The following is a 22,029-nucleotide window of genomic DNA, read 5'->3' as shown; positions in this document are numbered from 1 at the left end:
AAAGTCTGTTATTTTCAAAAATAAATATGGTTTATATTTTATTCCTGGGGGTTTGGGCGCATGATTAAAGGTAGTGTACACTGTTGGTAATGACTCAAAATAATTATTAGCGTAAAACCTCACTTGGTAACGAGTAATGGGGAGAGGTTGATAGAATAAAACATTGTGAGAAACAACTCCCTCACGAGTGGCGTAGTTTTCGAGAAAAAAAGTAAATGAGTAATTTTCCACGTATTTTATTTCGAGACCTTAGATTTAGTATTTGAGGTCTCGTTATCAAGCATCTGAAAGCACACAACTTCGTGTGACCAGGGTGTTTTTCTTAATTCATTATTATCTCGCAACTTCGATGACCGATTGAGCTCAAATTTGCACAGGTTTGTATTTTTATGCATATGTTGAGATGCACCAAGTGAGAAGACTGGTCTTTGACAATTACCAACAGTGTCAACTGTCTTTAAGTGCAGTGTCGGGTCTTCTCCCTGGCCTCTAGCGTCGCTTTGACAATCCCCATAGCACTAATTTTTGTACGAGAGGAAGCCCTTGAAATTGTCCATCCAATGGTGCTAAACTTAGATTGAGCAAATTGACCCGTTGCACTTTTGATTTTTGACTAGTTTGAGTTTTATTTGTTTATTTTTTCATCAGAGCACCAGTGGGCAATAGTTTACCAGATTGCATGAATCTATACTGAGAGTAATACTCGACAAATCTTCAAGATGAGCTGCGACCTCACGCACAATTTTGCACAATTATTTCAAACAATGTTCAACCCTCAAGGGAGCTTGAGAACCAATAATGAACCAATCCTCTAATTAAGCAATTATTTTCTCATAAGTGTAATGACCTGGGGAATCATTTTCATCGATTTCCTAAACTGAAAAATTCTACATTCTTGTCAAAAAGGTATAACAGATAATTTTATTTATCTATTTATTTATTATCGGTGTGGGGTTTGTGAGGGTAAGGAAACTTTTAATGCGATTATGAACTTTAGCACACATTATATCCCATTTCAAAAACAGAAGATCTAAGCCGAGCCGTCTGTTATTATTATGTGTGTCTATAGGTTTATGACATTATTTTTTTAGTGCATGTGTGTGGTCTTCAACACACGCACACCAACCCACCACATACTTGTCAATAGACATGTCACTCATGTTTATCAAAATTGAGGAGAAAACGTGAGTGACAGTAATCTTAGACTACAACTGGGCGTAGCACAAATTGTTGGGATTCAAACGACATACATTAATATCTTGGATGTGAAAACTGACCATCGTTTGGGATATGGCTGATATGCCCTCCAGAGTTGAACATCTGCGTCACACTTCGAGGATCGTGAATAACGCCAGAGACCGGCCTGCCAACCGGCGTGTACATTCACCTTTGACCTACATTCTTTTCACATACAGAAACGCAGTCAAATTCTACACATCCATTGTACATAAAAGTACATTCACATGCATGTACTATGATACCACACACGTGGACACATGCATACGACCGAAAGTAAACTTTCCATATCTGTGTTTTGATTGGCCGTCCCGAGGTGACGTCAGACCAATCAAAACAAACCCAGATACGGTAGCTTTTAGTCACTGCATTTATCCAATGAATCATTGTAACCAACAGAACCACTGGATCTGGATACAGCAGGTCCACGTCTTTATCCTGGCGGACAAAAGACAGTGGCCCAGTCTAGTGTTGGGATTGTGAGATTTGGACTAATTTTCCTTATGTTTCGTATTTTTATAGAGTTATTAATAATAATAATAATAATATTAATGTGTAATCAATCATGCACACTCCTACTTTATAACAAACGACGTAAAATGACCAGGGCTACCGAAGTATCCAATTTTTTCCGATGAATGGAAATGTTTTATTTGAACCAAATGTCTACAATGTCCCCGACCTAAATTCAAAACATTTGTTTACGGGCAACTTTGTCATGTAGTAATAATTAGATACCTCAAGAAAGAATCCGATGATAAACCTTTCAATTATGTGAAACAAATTCATTTGGGTGGTTAAGTGTTTTCTCAAAATGTTCTGTAAAATAATACATGGCAAATGAAAGTATTTTAAACGTCACACAAGAGTTTTAACTTAACCTTCAATTCAAGTTATATGTAGTATTATTGTTTACCAGGTTCATTGCCAAAATGGCAAAGTCTGTTAAGTCACAGGACTAAGGTTTTTTATCTTTAAACATATTTAACCAACGACCCGTTTGTAAATTAAATACATTCCAATGTTCACTTGATTATCACACATTTCGGCATTATATGATGAAATGAATCAACACGTTTTGCATCAAGTAATTTTACGTATAAAACTGTTGACCCAGAAACTTAATGTCAAACATTTAAAATGTACAACAATCTTTAGGACTAATGCATGACCAGGCACAGCCAATAATAGGATATCTAAACTAGAATTATGTCATGATCTATAGATCTATAGCCATAATCAAAGCCGTTGGTTTAAGCATGAACTTTCACCCATTGGTTTCCAACTGAGAATTTATACCCAATTGTTTATACTGATCTCAACACACGAGGGCCCAGTGTCATAGCTCTCTTACCGTCAGCACAGAATCAGCGCTTATGGTAAGCAGGGGATTCTGTGCTTACAGCAAGCGTATTTCACGGGTTAGTGGCAAATTTTGGATTCTGCGCCTGTGTACTCCACGTTACTAGGCAGTCTACGCTTACAAGGCTAGCCCGGAAATTTGGCGCTTGCACGTAAGCGGGGAATCGTGATCTTAAGCACAGAATTTGGCGGTGAGCAGAGCCATGAAACCGGGCTCAGGGCTTTGCTTTCTGTAAAAGCAAAGAACAGATGCTTACAGAAGCAGGAAACTCTTCGCTTATCTCAAGATGTGAGCAAGGAATGTATTGCTTGTGCGTGTGCACACTCCACGTTACTAGGCATTCCTTGCATAGACATCTAGCGCAGTAATTTGGCGCTTGCCTGTAACTAAAGAATTGTGACCACAATCACAGAATCTGGCGGTAACAAAGAAAAGTTCCCACTAAATACTTCAACTTTAGTGGGGAATGTTAAAAAACAAAGTTAACCTATTTTAGTATTGAAGAAATCTAAGTTTTGTTTAGCTTAAAAGAACTAGAAGAACAAGTCATAACATCTATTCAAGACAAAACTTTGCACTTTGTATTTACATTGACACCGACAGAAAGGTTCATTTTTAAAGAACTATATACAGCGTCAGTGCTTATACCGAGTTGAATTCAGAAACATTTAATAGCATAGCACAAACAAGAATTGCGAAATAACAAACTACTACGTTCAGGTGCAGTCTAAGGATCTCTTGTCAATGAGATCAACATTATTACATTGTATTTTTAATTAGACAACAAATTGACATTCTACTAGAAAACGAATCATCAATGATCACTTATTATATCACTTGTTTTTATGTTTTCCAAAATAACACACTTACATCTTAAAGGAACATGTTGCCTTGGATCGGTCAAGTTGGTCTCTGGAAAGCGTTTGTAAACATTTATTATATAATCCACATACAGTTAGAAAGATGTTTTAAAAGTAGAATACAATGATCTACACAAATTTGCCTCGAAATTGCATAGTTTTCCTTTTACTTGGCGAACTAACACGGTCGGCCATTTATGGGAGTCAAATATTTGACTCCCATAAATCTCAGTCGATGAGCTAAAAGGAAAACCACGCAATTTCACGCAACACTTGTGTGGATCATTGTATTCTACTTTTACTACTAATCACATGCATTTATAACAAACGGTTTAAAACGCTTTTCAAATACCAACTTGACCGATCCAAGGCAACGTGTTCCTGTAACACTTTCAGGGTGCATAAAACATATACAACATTTCTTTTTTTCTGAGTAAAACCAAATAACACTGTATAAAATAGCTATGTCTTTCAAAACACACTACATGACATAAATACTGCATGATAATGTTTCACAATATAACCCCACAAAAAAAGACTACCAAGTCCCAACTGTTTCTAAAAAACATCAAGACTCTCCTTTAGAGAAATAACACTTTTTGTTATGAAAAGGGATTTCACAAAGAGTAAAGACTAGTCTTTCTTGAGTTAGGACGAGTAACTTAGGACTAGCCATGCGTTTTTTACATCTCCAAGGACTTGTCCTAAGTTAGGACTAGTCGTGAAACTCTTGTAAAATCAACCCATAGATGTAAAAGTCTGCAAACAAATGGTGTTTAGCAACAACAAAAATCAGCAAATTCTCTGAAAGAAAATCATTGCTACTAAAGTTCAACTTTAATGGCAGTCAGAGAAAAGTGCAATTATTACTAAACACATTTTGATTTGTGTATTATACAGAACAGAATTTCACCGAAATGTAGAATTAGCACAGTTCTTTGGTTTGAGAAAACTAGGCAAGGCCCCAGTATAAAGCGTGGGGCTATTCCAAAGTGAACTATAGTAAAGACGGCCGTGACGTAATAGAGGACGTAGACCTCTCAACTACATCGACTTGATCGGTAGAGATACCAAGTCTGAAATCGGTGGACCTTGATATCCCACATGATGAGGGATAAATCCTCTGACGTGACATTATGAATGGAATCTCGGTTGCGACCACTAAATGATGATGAAAGTAAACTGAACCCTACCAATGGGATAAGTATTTGAGAATTTAAGGGTTTTAGATAAAAACAAAGTGTGGTTTTAAGAATGTTGTGATATAGATATGATAGATGCAGGAAATCAGAAAGGGGTTGTATAAAAAAAATTAATTCTTCCCAAATTAGGGATTTCATCCCAAAACCTCATTTTGATGACATCCCTTGCATGTGCTTTGTGCAATATCAAAATTAAAACAAAAAAAAAAGACTCTTCACTTTTTCCCAATCCCAACAACAATCCTAGATGCTAAAACTTCAATTGAAATTGCACGTTTCGGCAGAAAAACAAACCTCACCAAAAGAAATTTGTAATTCTACTGAAGGAACATTTCCTATAAAAGACAATCTGAGTGACATTTGTACAGGCAACAAAACAAACTTCAATTTGACAAACCTACCGCATAAATGATGTTTCTTCATATTTTGGCCGGTGTTTGCCTTTTGTCTGTAAAGAAACTTCTGAGTACAATAACTTGGCCGGTACCCACTATCAGTATGACAATAAACACACCAGCTGACCACCACTGGATTCGTTGATTGAGATGGTCTGCCCTTGATCGACCGCTGAATTCTCGTAACCGATGATGCGTCTGGTAATCTATAACCTCCTTAAGGCTGTCTCGGATTGAAACGCAAGCTGTCTCCAACTGTAAGGAACAACAAAATGGAAAATATTTGTTGAAAGCAAGTTAAGAAATGTTAAACATTAACCACCTTCACATTTTAGGCAGAAACAGCTCTCTGTTTTGTTTAGAATCGCTTAAGCGTCGAACCTTTGGACTTGATACAGTCGACTCTTGCTATGAGAGCTCAGAAGATACAAGATCCCCAATTATAAAAGGTTCATCATCAGTCTCAAACTGTCCTTTGCATGTTTCTTTGTCTTAAAGGAACACGTTGCCTTGGATCGGTCGAGTTGGTCTTTGAAAAGCGTTTGTAACCGTTTGTTATAAAATGCATATGGGTAGAAAGATATTGTAAAAGTTGAATACAATGATCCACACAAACATGCCTCGAAATTGCTAGGTTTTCCTTTTACCTCGTCCAATAACACGGTCGACCATTTATGGGAGTCAAATTTTTTACTGAGCCCATAAATGGCTGACGGAGTTAGTTCACACAGTAAAAGGAAAACCACGCAATTTCGAGGCCAATTTGTGTGGATCATTGTATTCTACTTTTAAAATATCTTTCCAACCATCTGCATTTCATAACAAACGGTTACAAACGCTTTTTATAGACCAACTCGTCCGATCCAAGGCAACGACGTTGCCTTTAAAAAAAAAAGACACAAGTCCGGTCAAACTGACGACACGGATTATAGTATACAAGGTAAATTTGCAGCCCCGTAATGAGCAAATGTGTCGTTATTGATAGCAAGATCATGTAAGAAACTTGTTGTAGTGAAAAGAGACTTCCACAGAAAAGGGCTAAACTAATCAGTAAAAGTGAAAATAGTGCTGAGCAATTGTGGGTTTATGGACTGTCCAACTTCATATGAAGGATTTTGTTAGTATGCAGACATCAATGTCAACACTTCTAAAATGAATTGCTGCTTGAATTGGGCCTGTGGTCCAGTGTACAATAGGAGACTTTTGAGAGGCTGGTGGCAGCGGACATATTGGTCCTTTTTTGCGTCTCTGAGCATGCAAGCGCATGCTAAGTATTGCCGGGTAGGTCTTAGCTTTGGCACTACTGTGAAAAAGGACCGTCTAAAAGTCTCCCATTCGAGGCCTGAGAATGGATTTGTTAAAATAGATTTGGTTAAATTCATTTCTTACAAAAACTTTCATCAGAAGAGTAATTCATTGCTAATCTGCAACAGACCAATGCCATGCAGGGCGAAGACTAGAAAGCTCAGTCTAACAATAAGTTCTCACATACATGTACCTGTGTTAAGGCTGTTGCATGATCTCCGATTCCCCGCAGTGCGTCTTCATCTCCAACCACAAAATCAAAGTAAACCACTTTGTGGGCAAACGTTGAAAATTCGTTGCTGAAGCAGAATTTGAAGACCTTCTTTTCTTTTGGGGTGAAATTGAAAGTGTCGTACTGTTTTCTTCTCTCTTTGTACAGAAACTGTTTCTCGTCAACATCTGAGAGAGTGACGTCTACATCGTATTTACCTCCAGTAACGACCTAAACACACAAACAATTTTGAGAAAAAAGAATTAGCTGTTACTACAAATTTGTACCGAATTAAATAAAAATATTGCCGCTTTGCACATAACTTAGTTATTTTGTTCTTCTTCTTGCAGACTTCTATCTTGTCAGTGCTGCTTCATAATTAAAGATTACTACACTGCGGCTGGCGTGAACATATCTTTCGAATTCCTGGTTCTTTAAAAACAAAATATGAATCATCATCATAAATGAACAAGTATCTTCACGACACAGAATACAAGGTCCTGCGGCAGAAAACAATGTCTTAACTTTGGTTTCATTGTTCAGAAATATTAATATTATGATTTACTCAAATAGTGTAGGATAGGAGATGTACAGTCAGTGGTGGCAGAATTTAGGCAGAATACTGAAAATTTCACCATACCATGCATGAAAATTTACTTCGCACATATAAGGGCAAGGGACCGCAACGAGCAAGAGTTAAAAATCAAGAATGACAATAAGACATTGAATGAATGTCAAGAGAATGAAATAGAAAGTGCCATAAAATCAAAATAACCACCAAAAATAACTAATTTTGTTTTGTTTTAAAGGATTTAAAAAAAAAGATTAATCCACGTAGGTCATTATTCATAGCCTTTGGTGAGAAATACATCCAGTATTGATTTCATATTAAAATTAAAATAAATAATTAATTTAAAAAAAAAAAACTCAGAAAACCTGGTCTAGTGTCCAACATGTTAAGCGCATAAGGAACACAATAAAGTTGGTACCAGACTAAAATCCAGGAAAAATTTTGCCTGCTCAGAAACAGATGACAGTGCTAGCATTTGTTTATACTTTTCATATTATTTACAAGAACAGATACTTCAAAATTCTGTGTGGTTTTGAGGTAGCATAATCTTGAATCATTTTAGTGGTTACTTGAGATTTACCTGAAATTCTAGAGTGCATTTCACGCCTTTATCGACCTCTTCGTAGAAACATTGCTTTGCGTTATCGGGCAGCTCAAACGTCAATTCTGTCGCTTCAATCACGACTGCAAAGGCTGCAAAAATGGCAAGACATAACCAAAATATGCCCATCTTAAGATGCCTCACGTCACCAGCAATCATCCCAACCGTCTCATTAACTGTCTGAGTTTTCGGAAATCAAAGTATTTACAACATTTATTCAGGAAAACAATGCGAGGTGTCAAGTGTTGGGTGCTTAGGCAACGTGGCATACGCGCGTACGGCCGGTACAACACATTAACTTCATATGTTACACGCTGGTACCCATCCTACTGTGCGATTTCCAGTAGTATAATGTACGTGGACCAGTGCAGCAAATTGCATCCTTTACAAATCTACGGATGCCTTGAAAAGCCATGTCTTAAAGACAGTGGACACTATTGGTAGTTGTCAAAGACCCGTCTTCTCACTTGGTGTATCTCAAACATATGCATAAAATAACAAACCTGTGAAAATTTGAGCTCAATCGGTTGTCGAAGTTGCGAGATATTTATGAAAGAAAAAAACACCCAGGTCACACAAAGTTATTCTATTACTTGAGGTCTCGAAATCAAAATCGTGGAAAATTACTTCTTTCTCGAAAACTGCGTCACTTCAGAGGGAGCTGTTTCTCACAATGTTTAGTACTATCAACCTCTCCCTATTACTCGTAATCGAGAAAGGTTTTATGATAATAATTATTTTGAGTAATTACCAATAGTGTCCACTGCCTTTAATGAATAGGACTGATTTGACAAAGCGAAGGGCTGGGTAACGCATATACTTAATTCCGTGTCTATTGATAACCAATGCAAATTAAATGGTAATGCACTGAGACATATTGAATATTGAATCATATAGTGGACTAGTGACGTAGGCCTTCGATGGATATTTTTTTTGAAGAATGTGCCTGTGTAAAGTAGGCCCTGCAACCAATCATGCATAGTCACTACGATGATGAAAATTAGTTCAACATGGATATAGTCATTTTTGAGTCCATTTGCAGTCCATTTGAGTACAATAATTTCACGGGTAGGTAATTGTGGGGCAATAAGTTGCGTGGATAACTTGTTATTTGTTTTATGGTTCGTGGCCCGTTCACAATAAACAAAATAAAAAATATTTATGCAGGCCTAATAAGCCTTAGGATTCAAAACTTGGTCGATTGGGGTTGTCTTGAGGGCAGCTAGTAATCTCGCACAGATTTGTCCCACACGTTGACTGGAGGAGGGGGATTCAAAATAGAGTGCTATCAGAAGAAATTTGTACACAGTTTGCCATTTGGAGTGGGGGGCACCGAATCTCCGGGGGACAGAATCGATCCTGCGACACCGGCGTCCCATCCAGGGACTGGTTCTTTTCACCCGAGATTCGGGACTAGATGAAGAAGGTTCAAAAGAGGGTGCCATGAACAAGTTTGTTTAGACGATGTAACCTCTGACGTCACTCGGAAACCATAACATGATTCGGCGCGCGTACAATACCGCCGGACAACTTCTTTGTGTTTTGTCAGCTAGAAAGTGTTTGCAATATCATGACTACGCGTCTTTTTTCCCGGCGAAACATATATGCGTATACATGTGTTTTGTCAACAGAGGGCGGTTTGAATGTAAACATAGGTCACATCGTCTATATACACAAGGGGGGGGACACACCAGAATCTCCGGGGGACAGAATCTCCTGCCACTGTCAGATGCAATTATGTCCCAATGCAAAACTGTCCGCGCCGGACACTTTTGCATATGCAATCGTGTCCGGGGCTGTGCAAAAATCGTCCGGCGGACATGTATATGACTGTACATGTACAGTATGTGTACGCGCGTAAAAAAAGCGATCGTGCATGCACTGAACCTATACGTATTAATATGCAGCATTAATATTCACGTATTTTATGATTGCAACTAATAGTAATACCCAACGGTCGAACATGTCCCACGTCATTCATGATATGCACTTAAAAGCTTGTACAAAAAAATGGCAAACGTGTTCCGTCGGCCAAACTGCAAGGACGGTTTTGCACGGGGCGGACACAACTGCATAAAACGATCAGAGACTTGGAGCCGAAGACCAATCAAAGATGTTGTCAGATATGATCGGGAGACCGCACACGTTATTGTTCAACCCACCCACAATATTGCCAATAGTGGCTACAAATTTTGATTGGTACCAAGTTTGATTGAATTAAAGCAAACTAACCATTTAAAATGGTCCAGGATTATAGTACGGTCAGTTTTTTAATCTGTTGCTAGCATTAAGCGTACTTGATGTTATGATTCTAACAAAATGGACGACCTGCCGTCGATTTCACAAAACTCTTCCTAACTTAAGACTAATCTTAGGACTTAGGACGAGTCCCAACCCTGCACTGTAGCATGCGGACCTTAAGATTAATCCTAAGTTAAGACGAGTTACTCGTCCTAACTCGAGATAAGACGAGTCCTAACTCTTTGTGAAATCGACCCCTGTATACTGAATACTGTGTCTAGTATTATTCATGAGAGTTTACTGAGCCCACACATAATCCAATCATTACTTTTTGCCGGTACCCTTTTCCGAGCTACGGGCTTTATGTCGTTTAGTGCGTTTAAAAATGCAGCTATAAAATGCTTTGTCGTCACTTATATACAAATTCAATGCAGCTGTGGCACGCCCTGACTCTGTCAACGAACAAACTGTTTGAATTCCTTGTTGAATATTGAGGTAAGAATGTCACCAAATTCTAAATTAATTATTTAAACCCATTTGGCTAAATACTGTGATACAATTGCTTTGTGCTTAGGAATGTTATAAGTAGGCCTAACTAAACGCAGAGAGAATAAAGGAAAATGTTGGCCATATTGGTTGTGTTTTGCAATTCTGTGTACTCACTGAATTGAAAGCGTTCCCACACCCTAAAAACCAAAGCGTGAAAAAGAACTGCATTTAGGTAGACTTTTCGGAGATCATGTTATAGCATTCATTATCTTATCACACATAAACATGCAATGCATGTCTCCAATTTAAAGACAACAATACATGCAAGATCCGTGGATATAAGTGACGAGGAGGGGAAAACAGACAAAACAGTAATAAGGGAATAAAAGGTTAGCGACGAGTTCTTAAACTAAGAACGAGCACTTGTACGTTTCTATTCCCATTTTTAAATTCCCATTTTTATTCCCATTTTTAAAGTATAAGAAACTCTGTAGAACTTATCCGTTTCCGACTTGCTTGAGCTCTGTACGTCATTGTGTTGCATTGTTATGACTGAGACGACTGTTTCCGGACCCGTTCGTGCGCGTAGTCTTGATGCAAGCAAGACTTTCTTGTTTTCCTTTCACACACAGTGCAACCAACTCACCGGAAGCATGCACCCGCATTGCCCGTAACAAGAAACGTCTTGCACCAACACTAGCGCGTTAGTATCCGAAAACAACCGGTTATAAACAGAGCTCCAGCTGGTCATTATCAACCGTTTAAACACCCCCACGTGAAGCGCTCTAGGAGTAGCGAAACTTTATGAACACAAATTAATGAGTAATGATTTATACATAAATATTGAGGTAGTAAATTGGGATCCGTTGACATAATTATAATGCATGTAAACGGATCCCAATTTCAATATAAAAGCAGGATTGCTTTTAAGTTGCCATCGTCCGTTTTCTTTGGGCTTTTTCTCAAAAACTTTAAAATGCCTTTAAGCCATTGGCTGGTTACTGAGGGTGAAGTCTGTCTGCCGACACTTTTATTTTAATAATCCGCAATCAATAGTCATACATTCAACTCACCAGTTTAGCATTCACTGATCAAATAATACCATTAAATTTTCATCGCGCCGCAAGACTCGCTCAATTTCGTAAAAGCTACAAAGCAGCAAGAGCTGGTCAAACATTTAATGTCAACAAGTGTGTTAAATAGGTTATGCCTATTAATGCAATAGACATCCTTATGCATTATTGAAGTAAGAATGTCACACAAACAAAAAAACAATTCACCGGTTTAGCATTCACTGATTAAACAAGACCATTCAATTTTCATTACGCCGTAAGACTCATTGAATTTCGTAAAAGCTACATATTAGCAAGAGCTTGTCAAACACTCAATGTCAACAATTTTGTAAATATAGGAAGTGACTAAAAATGAAATAGAATGTCTGAAATCGAATTTCTGAATGTGAGCATGAAAGCGAAATTACAACCATTTTTTGTATAGCAAAAAAATGGACACTATTGGTAATTACTAAAAAAGTTTATTAGCATACTTGGTAACGAGTAATGGGGAGAGGTTGACGGTATAAAACATTGTAAAAAAAGGCTCCCTCTGAAGTGACGTAGTTTTCGAGAAAGAAGTATTTTTTCCACGAATTTGATTTCGAGACCTCAAGTTTAGAATTTGAGGTCTCGAAATCAACCATCCAAAAGCACACAACTTCGTGTGACAAGGGTGTTTTTTCTTTCATTATCATCTCGCAACTTCGACCGATTGAGCTCAAATTTTCACAGGTTTGTTATTTTATGTTTATGTTGAGATGCACCAAGTGAGAAGACTAGACTTTGACAATTACCAATAGTGTCCAATGTCTTTAATGAATTATGCTCAAATTGGCCGGGAAACCTTTATTAAGAGAAAAACAATTGAATGGAATGTTGTTACAAATAAAATGTTAAACCAAACTATCGTATGCCAGGAGTGGGGTCAGTAATGCATCTTCATCATGATCGTTTGCCAACTATTGTATAGGCCTATATAAACGCCTATTATATTATTTGTTAATCTTTGCTGATTTTTGTTTTATTGGTGTCAAAAATGACATAATAATTAAATTTAGGCAGAAAAATATGCAAATAGTTATTTCCAACTGACTCGTTGACATTGACATATGGTGTTTGACACGAAACAAGCACGATACCAGCATAATTATTGTATTCCCATTTCGAAACCGATGATTAGCTACGGTTTCTTATAAATGACATCATTATCGTGTCAAATGCTTTTTTCAAAAGCCAAATTTGAAATTGTTTGCGAAATTTAATCTAGATTAAACAGGTAAGTCAGATGTAATTTTTGTATATCAAGTCAAAATATGAGTGTTTATTGAAATATAAAGACGTATCTAATTAAGTCACCTCTGTTTTGATGACGTGTTTTTGGCATTTATTAGTTTCGGTTGTTTACACTGGCTCTCTTTTTACGTAGCGGCATGACCACCTGTTGGCTGGAGGGTATTGGCTTGCGAATTATAGTAGTCACACAACAAACACTTAACAGCCACAAACACACCAGCATATAACCATTGCCCGTTCTCTTTTTTTTATGCAGCGAATCCATTCATTTAAAAAGAAGCGAAAACTCCACTTGGACTTGGTAACAACAGGAGCGAAAACAACTAATCCAGCGGGGGTTCGTCTCGCACCGTGCGTGCCAACATGCTTGCCGCCGTTGTTTTTGCTATCTGCCTGGTAGCAATCGCTGATGGCTTGCCGCTTGAGGAGAGCCGAGGCCAGGTAAGGATCGTCATAGCTATAGTGTCTCGATCAAGTTGTCCTTAAAAATGCATCTTAATGAAAAAAATATTTATAAACAAGTGGTGTGTCTTCTGCAGTGATTTTTCAATTCAACAACATTTAGACTTCCATCAATTGGCAATGAATGCCTAGTTTTTACTCCGTAATGTTACATCTTTACTTTCATCGACGTGTTACTTTACTGCATAAATTGTTATAGAGCAAACCCTGTGAAACCACACTTTATTTTTTACTGGAAAGACTTTCCCAAATTCTCTCCACTGTAAATTGACATGAAACTCAAAATACAAATTAATCACTTTTTGGGGGGATATCAACAAAAAGTAACATGTCATGATTCAATAACAGAATAAAGCATGACATGAATAACTGTTTGCCGACATACATCAACGACAACGCGTATAGGCCTAACGGTACCTTAATGGTATATTACGAATATGAAAATGAACTGCATGCATAATTTACTCACATTATTATTACCCAAACAAACTACAGGCAGTTTTATTTATACAACACAAACAGCTGTTTTAAAGGCAGTGGACACTATTGGTAATTACTCAAAATAATTATTAGCATTAAACCTCACTTGGTAAAGAGTAATGGGGAAAGGTTGGCAGTATAAAACATTGTGAGAAACGGCTCCCTCTGAAGTGGAGTAGTTTTCGAGATAGAAGTAATTTTCCACGAATTTGATATCGAGACCTCAAGTTTAGAACTTGAGGTCTCGAAATCAACCATCTAAACGCACACAAATTCGTGTGACTAGGGTGTTTTCTTCTTTCATTATTATCTCGCAACTTTGATGACCGATTGAGCTCAAATTTTCACAGGTTAGTTATTTTATGCATATGTTGAGATACACCAACTGTGAAGGCTAGTCTTTGACAATTACCAATAATGTCCACTGCCTTTAAAACAGCTCTGCATGTTATATCAAACGAGTCAACATCAAAGTATGACCGTTTTTCTTTTTTTCTGACATTTTTTTGCTTCCTTTTGGTTGGAACCAAATATCGACTAGTTTGTCCGCAGAAAAAGAAAGCGTTTATGTCAACGGAAAAATTCCCCCACTTAAACACATTATGGACACTATTGGTAATTTTCAAAGACCAGTCTTTACAGTTGGTGTATCTCAACATATTCATAAAATAACAAACCTGTGAAAATTTTGAACCCAATCCTCGGTCTTCGAAGTTGCCCTTGTCGCACCATGGTCACACGAAGTTGTGTGCTTTCAGATCATTCGAGACCTCAATTTCTTAATCTGAAGTCTCGAAATCAAATTCGTGGAAAATTACTTCTTTCTCGAAAACTACATCACTTCAGAGGGAGCTGTTTCTCACACTGAATGGACCAATGAGAACTCGACTCTCGGTCATGAATATGTATGAGGTATAGTATTATAGCAACAACTGCAGCCACACCAATAGCCGCCCGTTCACAGACACAACGTACCAAATGTCAAAAGATTGTCAAGTTTTATTGTGTAGGCTATTACTTTTAAATTTAGATTGATTTTTTAAAGCTGGTATGAATTGAACACAGGCTGACGTCCAGTCGGAAGTTAATTACCACTTATGGTTTATAACGAGATAATGTAAATGTCTAATCACACCTGTTTGTCTCCAGTTTTTGGTGCATACATTTAATTGGAAAGTTCTACAACGTACATCGTGCTCCTTTGGCAAAACAAACATATGGTAGCCGGCCATTAAATGAACACTTTGCCTTGATCGGTCGAGTTGGTCTTTGAAAAGCGTTTGTAACGGTTTGCTATATAATACATATGGGTAGAAAAATGCTTTAAAAGTAGAATAAAATGATCCACACAAACACGCCTCGAAATTGCACGGTTTTCATTTTACCTCGTCGACTAACACGGTCGGCCATTTATGGGAGTCAAAGTTGTGACTCCCATAAATGGCCGACCGTGTTAGTTCGCAAAGTAAAAGGAAAACCACGCAATTTCGAGGCAAATTTGTGTGGATCAATGTATTCTACTTTTAAAACATCTTTCCAACCACATGCATTTTATAACAAACGGCTAGAAACGCTTTTTATATAGACCAACTAGTCCGATCCAAGGCAACGTGTTCCTTTGAAGGTCAAGTTGTGTTCTATGGGGGCAGGGGGCACGTGCCTTCTCAGCTTGAAACGAGCCTATATTAAAGGCATTGCACACCCTTGGTAATTGTCAAAGACCAGCAGTATTATCACTTGGTGTATCTCAATATAATATTGTAAGCACAAACTAACAAACATGTGCAAATTTGTGCTCAATTTGGTCAGCGAAGTTACACGGAAATTTGGAAGACGTCCTTGTTGCACAAATTGTGTGCTTTCAGATGCCTAATAAAATGCTTCTGGCCTGAAGCCTTTTAATATTTGAGTGATATTCTACCTCGTTCTCAAAAATTACTTTACTTCAGAGGGAGCCGTTTCTCACAATGTTTTATACTGGGTGCGTTCGTTTAGCTTCCCTGGGACGACCCCAGTGTGTGGTGGGTTTTTTTTTTTCAAGGACGAACGTGTGCAGATAATTACCCACGTTCGTCCTGGAGAAAAAAAACCGCCACACACCGGGGTCTACCCAGGGAAGCTAAACGAACGCACCCATAATCAACAGCTCTCTATTGCTCGTTACCAAGTAAGGTCGCTATGCCAACAATTGTTTTGAGTAATTACCAATAGTGTCTGGTGCCTTTAAGTTTTCCAGATCGGCACTCATGTCAACTCTTTTTACCTTCTAATTCTGAATAATGTTCACATTTCGCAAAGTGGTATTTGATAGGATTCAAAACAATGTTTGTTTGATTGTTTGTCTTTGTTTTGTTCTGTTTGATTGTTGATATATTTTGTTTGGTTGTCTTTATGTGTGGAGATTGGAGGGAAAATGCTATAAACCCCCATGGCACTTCGCTCCTATAATTAAGCACTGAAAGACTAAAATATTTCGAATCTTTATAACTATTATTAGTACACATAAATATCACGTAGGATACAGAGCACAAACACACACTCAGCTCTGTGTTGTTTCCATTTTTTTTCTATTGCCGTTTTCGAAACAACGGCTTCGGCTTTGAAATCGGCTCGGGCTAGCTTGGCCCCGCGGTTGTTTTGACAACCGCGCGTAGCTTTGCGTGTAGGCGTTCGGGGCTTTAGAACGGAGCCTGAAGCTGAATCCAAAGCCGAAGCCGTCGATTCGAAAAGGCTTGCAAAGAAAGTTCTCATTCTTCAACACTGGTGAGAACCTGTTAAGGACCTCTTTTGTTCTCAGATCCACACTGCATATTAAATGCTTACCCAAGAAAAAAAGTTCAATTTAGAAACAAAAGCTGATTGTTTTTGTTTAACATCTGACTGTTTAGGCAGAGCAAGGTCTATGCTTGGATCCAGAGTGCGTGATTGCAAGCGGGGAAATACTAAGTGCTATGGACCCATCAGCAGACCCATGCGATGACTTCTACCGTTACGCTTGTGGAGGGTGGTTGGATAAGGCCAGTATACCCGTTTGGTCCACTTCCGCTTCTAAGAGCTTCCAGGAACTTTCAATCACCAATTTTGAGATCATTAAAGAGGTGAGGAATTGCCCCCTAATTCAGCTCTGTAAAAAGCCATTCTACACTTTCTGAACAGAACAAAAATTTAAAGTTCACAGATTTACAAAATAGCTTACAGGGTTTACAGAAGGTAGTCCTAATGGTGAAAGGCTACCCTCGAAATATTATTCCATGAAATGCTTTGCTTTTTGAGAAAACATTAAAACAATTATCAATTCTCGATATAGAAAATAATGGATTTATTTTATTAAAACAAAAGTCATGACACGGCGAAACGTGCGGAAGCAAGGGTGGGTTTCCCGATATTTTCTCCGACCGATTGAGCCTAAATTTTCACAGGTTTGTTATTTTATACATAAATTATGATACACGAAGTGTGGGCCTTTGGACAATACTGTTTACCGATGTTGTTCGATTGCTTTAATTCAAATCCAACACAGGCTTAATTTCTTGTACTCCCTTAATGTAAAAGAGTATTAACAAAAAACCTCTAGTCCGCCATACCACCCTTGCAAAGAGCCATATAGCGAACAATTCTTTTAAGAGTGAAAAACGTGTACTCTCATCTCAATTTAGAGTGAAGCTCGTTCCAATTTTACTCAAAAAGAGTGAGATAGATTGACTGTCACTCCCAAATGAGCGAAACTGACACCACTCAGGCAAGAGAGTGAATCAATCTTTCACATTAAGAGAACAATCTTGTGAGTCTTGTGTTGCCTCCTTCCATCACCTTCGGGACCCTGGCTCAGATCCTACAAGACGCACTATGTGGACTGGGTTTTTTTAGCCCATACCTGGCTGCGTGGGTTTTCCCTGGAACAATCCTCTGGGGTTTTTCTCCCACATCTAAAACTGAAATTTCTTCATCGTCTTCTCACCTTGTCTCGATGCTGAACATTCTCTGAAAAGAATTATCATAGATGTAGATTATCTATGTAACTCTAATGACCCCCCTACATTTTTTGTTTAATATCAATGTAACTGTAATATTTAGTTTACAGTTTAAAATCAGAATGCATCAATTTTTTTCTTCAGATATTGGAATCCAAGGACCCGACGACCAATACAGCAATGGTCAAAGCAAGAGACTTCTACGCTTCATGCATGGACCTAGATGCAATAGAGCAATATGGTGCCTCACTGTTTGGTCAGGTAAACTAGATTATTGATTTACAATGGTAATCATGTTCATTAACGCGTAATTTTGGTATAGGCAGTTCCTCAATAAAAACACAAACAAAAATTCTCCAGAAGATGCTTATTAAAAAGTCGAGTTGAATCAAATGGTTCTTTTCAGAACCACCCCAACTCATTTAGAGATTATTATATACCTCATGTAGAGAATCCTCTTATCTGATTGGTTAAAAATGGAGTCATGGAAATAGCTATGCCCCCTTTTTCTACCAAGATGACGTCATAGTGACTATGCCCGGGGCATAGTCAATTGACTGTGCCCGCTCTAAAAAATAACGCAACTTTGATATGTAGAATGTACGACTAGCGTTCCGTGTCGCTGTACGACCTTTCTTCGCAGACGACCTTTCACCGTATAGTCAGAGTGTTGTTGATTAGAAGAATCTTTATTCGGTATATAAAAGAAATATTGACTGCTTAGTAATCGGGGAACAGTTAAAATTCTAGGCCCTCGGTGATATCAAAACCATGGCTATGCCCTCAGCTTCGCTTTGGGCATAGTCATGGTTTTGACATCACCTTAATTGGGCCTATAATTTTAACTGTGCCCCTCATGGGTCAATATTTCCATATGACTTGGTGTATATACCGCAAACCTTTACTATAGACCCTATAAAATGTTTGTGAAGTATATTACATTATAATAATAATGTTTGTTGGTTGGTGTTTAACGCAGATTTGAAGCAAATGCAAGCTGTTGAGTCAAATTTTTTCTCAACATTTAATTGGTGACCCACGATCTTAAGGGACCGTTTAAAATCGTGTATGGTATAATAAACCATTGGCTTGGTCCATTTATAATCACAAGGCCACGATCCTGCCGGTTTTAAACGGCCAATTAAAGGAACACGTTGCCTTGGATCGGACGAGTTGGTCTATTAAAAGCGTTTGAAACCGTTTGTTATGAAATGCATATGGTTAGAAAGATGTTTTAAAAGTAGAATATAATGATCCACACAAGTATCACTCGAAATTGCACGGTTTTCCTTTTACGTCGCGAACTATCACGGTCGGCCATTTATGGGAGTCAAAATTTTGACTCCCATAAATGGCTGACCGTGTTAGTCGACAGGGTAAAAGGAAAACCGTTCAATTTCGAGGCATGTTTGTGTGGATCATTGTATTCTACTTTTACAACATCTTTCTACCCATATGCATTTTACAATAAACGGTTAAAAACGCTTGTCAAAGACCAACTCGACCGATCCAAGGCAACGTTTCCTTTAAGACCTTGTCTCTTGATTCCTATAATAATAGTCACTGAATCGGTTTTGTTTAGGTCTTTGTGACGGGCAACATTAATCAACTAAATGTCAATGTTTTAATTTGTTTTGTTATTCAACTGTTTTAAAATTTTACAACAAAGCTTTAAAGGCACTGGACACTATTGGTAATTACTCAAAATAATTATCATCATAAAAAAACTAACTTGGTAACGAGCAATGGAGAGCTGTTGATAGTATTTGTGAGAAACGGGTCTCTCTGAGGTAACGTAGTTTGAGAAAGAAGCAATCTTCCACTAAAATATTTAAATTTGATTTCGAGACCTCAGAATTTGATTTTGAGGTCTCGAAATCAAGCATCTGAAAGCACAAAACTTCGTGTGACAAGGGTATTTTTCTTCAATTGTTATCTCGCAACTTTGACGACCAATTGAGTTCAAATTTTCACATGTTTGTGGTTTTGTGCATATGTTGAGATACACCAAGACTTGTCTTTGACAATTACTAAAGGTGTCCAGTGTCTTTAAAATGGTTCTTGCTCTTTTTTACAGTTGATAACACACATTGGCGGATGGGATGTTCTGCTAGACGACTCTGCCGGTTTCAGAGCAGAGACTTATACAACCCCAGATAACATCATTGATACTCTAGTTACTGTCAGCGAGCACTCTCAGAGTATACTGTTCAACTCTTTCGTCGGGGTTGATGACAAAAACTCATCTAGAAATATCATATATGTGAGTTCTTCTTATCTTGTCCACCCACATGTTGTGTCTCAGCCAGAACTGAACACAGCTCCTTGTAACATCATTGTACTCTGCAATGTCCTCAAATCTGCCTTGCTCCTATTTGAGATCTTTGACTCTTTATTTAACTCATGGGTCAAGTTTTAGTTTTCATCATCGATTGAACAAAATTGTTTGTTTATTAATTGTGAGTAGGCATTCACATTGAAACAGGGGGCCTAAAACAAAAGAGAACAATAGAGTCCTAAAGAACAGTAGAGTCCTAAAGTCAAGAAAGGTCCAAGGAAAACATATAACAAAAGGTTGTAACAAAAGAGGGACAACAGGGTCCCACGGTAGCAAGCATATACAATCTTGTGTGTGGATGTTTGCTTATAACAACGTGGTGTTAGGGTCGCTTATAAGATATAAATTGCTTAGTGTTATTTTTTAGGTAGGAACGACCTTTGTGGGGGTGTTTTGACTTTATATGGTACATTCATCAATGTTTTAACAGGAAAGATTAAATAAAAGAAATCATACACACCACATGAAGAAAGTCCATTCTACTAAACACGGCAGCCGTCGGTTTCACAAAACTCATCCAAATAGGATTATTATGACTTTATAGGACGATTCCCTACCCTGCACTGTAGCATGCAGACCTTAAGATTAATCCTAAGTTAGAAAGAGTTACTCGTCCTAACTCGAGATAAGACAAGTCCTAACTCTTTGTGAAAGCGACGGTCTGCTCGCGTGTCTGTCTGGATGTTTCTATGTTCGGTTTATCTTTTGTGATTTTCCTCTCATTAATAAAGCGAATGCAGAACATAGAAATGGTTTATATTAAAGTTCTTTTCTTCTTCTTTTCGTCTAGTTTACACAGCCATCCCTGTTTTTAGGTCCAAGGGAATATTACCTCGGTGGTCACGATGTAAGTATACGGTTGCCATTCTGTAAGTTATAGGTTTTCTCGGTCAATTTCGGCAAGTGAGCAGCCAATTTAACCACAAGTCAATTCTATTTCGCGCGAAATCGAATGCTACTAAAGGGTCATACGATTTCGTTTTATGATTGGTCAAATGTAATGTTCATTCGATTTTACAAAATAATCAATCAATTTAGCAATTCATCAAAGCAGCTTTCAAATTTGCAGACGCTTCTTGAGGCGTGTGTGTCACGAAAAAGAATGATGATATGCTAAATTGAACAGAGTGCTAAAGGAATTTGTCTCGACTCGAAACAAAATTGAATGGCCGACATCTGTATTTGAAACACAGTAACAACTGGAGAGGCAAAACAGCTTTAATTCGAACGTATGGAAATGAAATTGACAGCTAATTTGCCTAATTTGACAGAGAAAACCTATATTATGTTGAATCGAGACATTCACGGAGGACTTACAATAATTATATATCCATTTTCAGGTGACGTCACTCGCATCCATTCACTTTCATTTACACGCATTCAAATGCACGTATATTTCCCCGAACCCAAAGGGTGTCTTTTTTAGCTATTAATGTATTCAATTTTGTTGTCGTGTAAACATGATTTGGTTATCTCATTCATATTCGTTTCAGTCTGTCTATTTCAATGAAGAGGCATTTAAGATTTCACTTTTACCATTTAAAATTTAAATTTTACTACATATCATTTACACTTGATGAAATTGACTGGTTTACTAGCTCTCGCTACTGTACGAAATCGAATTAATCTTGCGGCCAAGTGAAATTTAATCATCTTATTTGACAAGTGAAATTTATAATCATCTTATTTGACAATTAAGTACTAAAATGGTTAACATGAATCACTCCTTTTGACTTTTGAACGCTGATTCAACATTTCTCAGCTTTTTAAACGTTAAACTGGCACTTGACTGAATACTTTAAAAAGCTGGAATTAACACTTTAAAAGTGTAGTCACTCATCGAACTCATGCAAGTTAGCGTTGGATTCAACTCTTTAGTTTCTAGTGTGTATAGAAATGGTACGTCATTAAGAAGAAACTGCAGTGGTGACCCTCAATAATCTAGAGACTTCAGAA

At 37.8% G+C, this 22,029-nt stretch overlaps 2 protein-coding genes across 3 annotated transcripts in view; one reads left to right on the top strand and one right to left on the bottom strand.

The window, feature by feature from the left end:
* Positions 1 to 1,856: 1,856 nt before the first annotated feature.
* LOC139937484 (transmembrane emp24 domain-containing protein 7-like) lies at positions 1,857 to 8,029 on the bottom strand. Its single transcript, XM_071932637.1, has 3 exons — positions 7,724 to 8,029; positions 6,555 to 6,803; positions 1,857 to 5,311 (listed from the first exon to the last, which is right to left on the bottom strand). The coding sequence occupies exons 1-3, from the start codon at positions 7,901 to 7,903 to the stop codon at positions 5,081 to 5,083; spliced, it is 660 nt and encodes a 219-aa protein (XP_071788738.1). The 5' UTR covers positions 7,904 to 8,029; the 3' UTR covers positions 1,857 to 5,080.
* A 2,368-nt stretch (positions 8,030 to 10,397) lies between these two features.
* Positions 10,398 to 22,029, top strand: part of LOC139937388 (endothelin-converting enzyme homolog) — a 25,985-nt gene continuing 14,353 nt past the window's right edge. For both annotated transcript variants that reach the window (XM_071932511.1, XM_071932510.1), the window contains exons 1-6: positions 10,398 to 10,480; positions 13,079 to 13,263; positions 16,653 to 16,862; positions 17,880 to 17,996; positions 19,813 to 19,998; positions 20,864 to 20,920. In XM_071932511.1, coding sequence (XP_071788612.1) covers positions 13,186 to 13,263; positions 16,653 to 16,862; positions 17,880 to 17,996; positions 19,813 to 19,998; positions 20,864 to 20,920 — 648 coding nt within the window. In that variant the 5' untranslated portion in view covers positions 10,398 to 10,480; positions 13,079 to 13,185. The remainder of the gene's footprint in view (positions 10,481 to 13,078; positions 13,264 to 16,652; positions 16,863 to 17,879; positions 17,997 to 19,812; positions 19,999 to 20,863; positions 20,921 to 22,029) is intronic.

The sequence above is a fragment of the Asterias amurensis genome, chromosome 5, assembly GCF_032118995.1.
Source record: "Asterias amurensis chromosome 5, ASM3211899v1".
Lineage (NCBI taxonomy): Eukaryota > Metazoa > Echinodermata > Asteroidea > Forcipulatida > Asteriidae > Asterias > Asterias amurensis.
This window is presented reverse-complemented; position numbering and strand designations above follow the sequence as displayed.